This window comes from Anarrhichthys ocellatus, unplaced genomic scaffold (assembly GCF_004355925.1).
Source record: "Anarrhichthys ocellatus isolate YVR2014 unplaced genomic scaffold, GSC_Weel_1.0 scaffold3070, whole genome shotgun sequence".
Lineage (NCBI taxonomy): Eukaryota > Metazoa > Chordata > Actinopteri > Perciformes > Anarhichadidae > Anarrhichthys > Anarrhichthys ocellatus.
This window is the reverse complement of record NW_022283044.1, coordinates 418-6037: the sequence shown is the minus strand read 5'-3', so window position 1 is coordinate 6037 and position 5620 is coordinate 418. Positions and strand designations below refer to the sequence as shown.

General features: G+C 42.7%; 1 protein-coding gene across 1 annotated transcript; it reads right to left on the bottom strand.

Annotated features, from left to right (window-relative positions):
* Window positions 1–270: 270 nt before the first annotated feature.
* Window positions 271–5526, bottom strand: LOC116378734 (collagen alpha-1(XIV) chain-like; the record flags this gene model as incomplete). The annotated part of the gene is made up of 2 exons (XM_031840646.1): window positions 5341–5526; window positions 271–470 (listed from the first exon to the last, which is right to left on the bottom strand). Coding segments are annotated over exons 1-2 (276 nt in total), but the record flags the coding sequence as incomplete, so codon positions are not given.
* Window positions 5527–5620: the final 94 nt, after the last annotated feature.

Sequence of the window (5620 nt, the reverse complement as noted above, 5' to 3'; positions counted from 1 at the left end):
GATGCTTAAGTTCAGTGTTTTCTGTTTCTGATCGATCTGGCACATTTAATGTGAAGCTGAATTGATTCTTAAGTTTGTGTTTCAGGCTTTAAATCTTGGATAAGAAAATGTACCTTTTTACTGTTATTGTTTTGCTTTTTTCAGATTAAGAGACACACGTTTTTACTTTGAAATGATCAGAGAAAATGTCTAAAAAGTGGAACAGAAGCCACATTTCCTCTGCGCTCAGAGTAACACGTGAACTAGAACATGGAATGTAATTTAGCTCACGGTGTCGGTGTTTGAGTGTCTCAGGTGTGACTGCGTGGGTTTGTTCTTACGTGTTTTCTCAGTGACGGTGACCGCCGGCCCGTCCGTGCCGTCCTGCAGCTGAGCGTACACGCTCATCTTGTACTGCGTGTTGGCCTGCAGGTTGTTGAAACAGTGTCGGTTGGCTCCTCCGCTCAGCTTCGTCTCCTGCTTCTGACCGTCTGCGGCACAAATACAGACATCGCCTCGTTAGCCTTCTGGAAGCGGCTGCTCTGATCGAGTATTTTGTGCTGTGTGGGGAAATGTTCTATTTGGACATGCAGTCGTACATAATGAGTGCATCACAACCAGCCGGTCACCAACACTCTCCCTGGAGCTCCCGGTGCCGGTTGACACTTCGTTAAAGAGTGAAATCCTTTTTGTTTAACTGAAACAGCAGCGATATCACCAAATACACAAGACTCCATTGACAAAAACACAGATTTTACTGTGACGTAAAACACACTTCGTTAAAACTTGACAGAAACTAAATAAAACTCACCGACGCCTCGGTTCATCTTTCCACTTTTACCAACAATCACCAACTGAGTTAAACCCTGAATTCACCGCATTAGGTGAGATGATATCGGGAGAGGAGCGAGAGCGAGATCAGACATCAGAGAGGCTGCTGGGAAATGAATAAAAGGATATTTTCACATCTAATCTGAGGGATTAAGGGTTTATTTTGACAAAACCAGAGTTGGTGATTGTTTTCAGCAGCAGAAAGTGTGACCAACACGGGCTTTGGTGAGTTTAATTTCTCTCCGTCGAGCTTGAATTGTTTTTTCATGGAGTCTGGTGTTTTATATAATATTTTTCAGGCGGTGCAGTCAGTGACAGTGTGGTCTCCATGGGACAATCACACAGGACGGCCTCCCTCTGAGGACGGTTTGAATCCCTCTACATGATGATGATGATCTTTAAATATAGAACCAGTTACTGACTCACTCACTTGTATTCTTTTCTCTTTTAAAGTGTTTCAAGCGTTTGTTTGTTTGTTGTTTTGTCAGCAGCTCAGTGTGTTTCTGCTCAAATGAAACTGAATAAAATGAAACTTTTCACAGTCAGAAATAAATGACGAAGCAAATCCAATTACTGAAATAATGACGTGTGTTTGTGTGTTGACTCCACGCCGGCTGGAGTCGGGCTCTACTGGCAACCTGTCAAGTACATTTCAAGGACAAAACGTTTCCACACTGTACTTCATCACAGGGAGCAGGTGGAACATTTGAATGAGTTAAAGAGCTGCAGCACGACTCAGATGATTTAGATGCTGCAGCTTCAAAACTAAAAGCTTTTGATTTCAAACGCTGAAGGCATGAAGTCAGGTTCACTGCTGCAGGAAGTACGACCGGTGAACATTCACACGTTCACTCTTGTGTCGGCATTCAAATGTCTGTTACAGTGAAACAGCCGTCATTTAATTAAACCCTGAGAGCTAACTGCGGAAAAAAATAAAAAATAAAGAAAAGCTAAAATACACGCCAGAGGTTTACTTCTAGAAACCGACATTATCTCCAACATCTGGCCCACATCCCCTCCAGAATAAAGAAACAAAACCCCCAAAAAACACTTCCCCCCCAAAAACCCGCCACACGAGACACACGAGACAATTTCCACTGAAATTTCCACAAATCCAGCCGGTGAGAGATTACTTCACTTTACCATTCATACGGATTTTTTAAATTTCCATAAACATCTAGAGAAAGAGCTCACATTTCAATCATTGTGGTACGCAATAACAAATATTTTCAAAATTGGAGTCAGCGTTGTCTTAACACAATAATCTGTGCAACAACACTGTCAACGTTAAGATAAAAATAGCAGAATTGACGGACAGTGTTTGACAATCTCTGATCCGTGGAGCTCACGAAGGAAGTCGGTCAATATTAAAGATGTTTTGATGTTTGATTCCCTAAAATACAGATGTTAATCACATGAGATTATTTATATCATGATTCTCTAATTTGTAAAGTAAGTTTAGATCTAAATGTTTCCTTCACAGAGTCGATCTCTGTTCATTTGAATAAAACAACTGTTCTGTCCGACAGGAGGAACTCTTCTTTAATCTTTATTTATTTTTATCACCCATCAACACCAAACGCATCATTTCTCTCTCTTCTCCTGCAGCCGACACGCTTTCCTCTGGTAGTTTATTCACCGGCTGTGCAAACATGAATCCTCATTGAGCTCCATCATGTGCGGAGATAACGATACCTGGGAGCTCCCTGCAGGAACACACGGGAGCGCCGCAATAACGCTTCGCCTTTTATGTGACGTTAATGATGGCGGCGCTGTTCGCTGGAGGCCTGAAGGTGATGAATAACGGCCATTACCGGCTCCCATTCGGTGGATGGCGGCTGCATTAAAAGTCAATCTCACCTTTCGAGGTGGCGGCTGAATGCCGGACGAGTGCGATGGAATCGGAGGCCACGCCGTCTGCTGTTTGATGTTTGTTTTGGTGTGTTTATCGGTTTCAAACAAACGGGGAAAACACTCAATTATTGCTGGGAATCAGAACCCAGAAGAGTGATTTCAATAATTGCAAGGCTGTTTTATGAGAGTGACTTCGGCTCAGAGTCTTTGCTGACAGCTGGAGCAGGAGACGAGCGCATCAAAGTTATTCCATAAAGGTTTTAATAAGAGTCTAGAGATAATTTAAAGTCTGATAGACTGTAATCTTCCCTTCAACAGCCAGTATTTAAATGTATATAGCGTAAGAGAAACCGCTGCGCATGGTGCATCGCAGGACTGTATTTTGAATTCTAGAGCACAAAGAACAATGAGGACTCTTGTATTAAATGCTGTAGATCAGGAACTTTGTAGATTCAAAAGTGTCGCAAACTAAAAGTATTCACTTTTCCTCTCACAGTTCAAAAATGAAGCTTTGAAATCATCACAGCGCACCAAAAACAATCTCCATCGAAAGTCTGAGTGTCAAGTTTCACAAATTAGAGGATGTGGGCAAAATTAGGGGGAAGTACGTCTCTTCCAGGTTTATGTCATGAAATCAGTTTTTTTGTTTATTTTACCAAAAGAAAATATAACTGCAGGATTTTCAGTCCCAGTTTTTTTTCTGTTGCCAGAAGCTCCCTCATATCACAGGTGGTCAACGTTGAATGATATCTGATATTTAATAAAAGGCCAACTCTATCATCAGCTGAGACATTAAGTCCAGAGGATGAGACAGAGACCACAGGAGGAAAATGAAGTGGTACTGTTTGTTTGTTTGTCACTTTTGACGGAGTTAACAATGTGAATGTAAGTCTGTTTTCTTTAGTGTTTAATCACCTGAAAATTACAGTTTTTGTGATTTGGTTAGCTTAGAATGAGCAGTTTAAATCTACATTTTCCAAAATCAAGTTCCCTGGGAGAAGTTTCAGTTGGTTGCAATCTGAATACTCACCACCAGATGTCGCCAAATCCCACGCACTAGACCTTTAAAGTGAGATATCATGTCTGTAGTTTCATATATTAGATAATAAGTTGTATGTTTTGAGTTTTTCCACGATCGTTCTGATCATCTGACAGTCATACCTTTTAAACACGACAACGGTTCATATATCTTTATTGTTATTTTCCAGCAACTCGTGTCAATTTCTGCTCCTTACATCGATCAGTCTTTTCAAAATAAACTTCCATCTTCACAGGAAACAACTCAGTTAGGTTTAGGCAACAAAACAACTCAGTTAGGTTTAGGAAGAGATGGTGGTTTGGGTTGAAATAACTGCGGAAGTGTCGTAATTGAAGTTGCATGAAATAAATCAACGCTGACTTCTTGTTGACGGGGAACGAACAGCAGCCTCCTGGCTGAAAGTGTACTGTTTGTTGGAACCATCAAAATCCCCGTCAACCCTGAGTCGGCTTTGTATGATTACGTGGATAACATATAACATATATATATATATATATATATATATATACTATAATATACAAAATACTTTTGAGGGATACCTACGAATTACGCCGCATCATTGTTCGTAGGTATGGCTACGGACGCTGGATGAGACCAGCCTGAACACAGACATGTTTGTGTGAGATTCCTCCAGCAGTGATTTCCCACATGTGACCTTCTTGGTGTTTCCTTCTGAGACACAGCGAGCGTCTTCCCCGGAGAGGTCAGAGGTCAACGAAACATTTAGAAACTCTTGACTTTCATTTACATCATCGGCATCTCGTGGAGACGGCAGCCATCTTCATTCTCACACTCCCACACACACAATGGACTTCAAAAAGAAGCCCTTTGTTTTGTCTTTATTGTTTCTATGAAGCGATCGTCAGAGAATCCTTGATGATGAAGGATTTGTTTTCTTCTGTTGTCTTTGAGGCTCAGCTGTCAGAACAGACAACACGGCGTAATTACCGTCATTCCCGTAACAAGTGAATCTCCTCCCGACACACTTGGCAGCTATAACACCGGCCGTTGGTCTTCTTTCCCCGTGTTTCACCTCACGCAGCACATGTTAACGTCAGCCCGGCTCCTCGTCTACGGAGCGGCTCGGTGTCGGACCGCTCTGCTAAACCTTTGAGCTCTGATGAGACACAACAACGTCTTTGTCGTCTCAGGCTGCCTAGAGAGTCAGAGAGGGGGACACTCTCCCTACGCTGCATTCTGAAACTCCCACTGATGAAAGCATGTGTGAGTATGCATGAGGGAAACCCCCCCAAACTCCCACCAGCACAGATATGCAGCGTAGGAGGTGGATGGAGAAGAACCACAGCCGCATGTATGTGTCTCACTTTCATGCCTCGGTATGAAATCAACCAGAGAGCCAGTAAAGTGGCACGAGAGGAGTGAACGTGCGCATGCATGGATTTGCATCTTTCTCCCCTTCTTCTCAGACATGCTGCCAGAACATCACAGCAACAAGACGGGGGTTTTCTTAAAGGAAACTTCTTCATCTGGATTTATTTCTCAGGAGTTTTAATTATTAAAACATTGAAAAACAAGTTTGTGCATATTTACACAAAACTGTGCTGCACATGAAATGCTGCGTACCTGAACACCACATGGGTGGATGTTGTGAGGGTGGGGACTGTTTGTGTACTCACTGAGCAGAGACTCCATGAGCACCCTGTAGCTGCTGGCGTGTCGGTGAGGCTGCCACTGGGCGCAGATGCTGTTCATCTTCACCTGGTACGCGTTCAGGCTGGTCACCCCCAGATACACTGCAGGAGGAAGACACGGGAAGAATCTGCATGTGACAGCAGCTTTCACATAATAATGGATAGAATGTATAATATATTATTATAATAATAACTGGAACAACTACTTCCAGGCAGTGCACACACACACACACACACACACACACACACACACACACACACACAC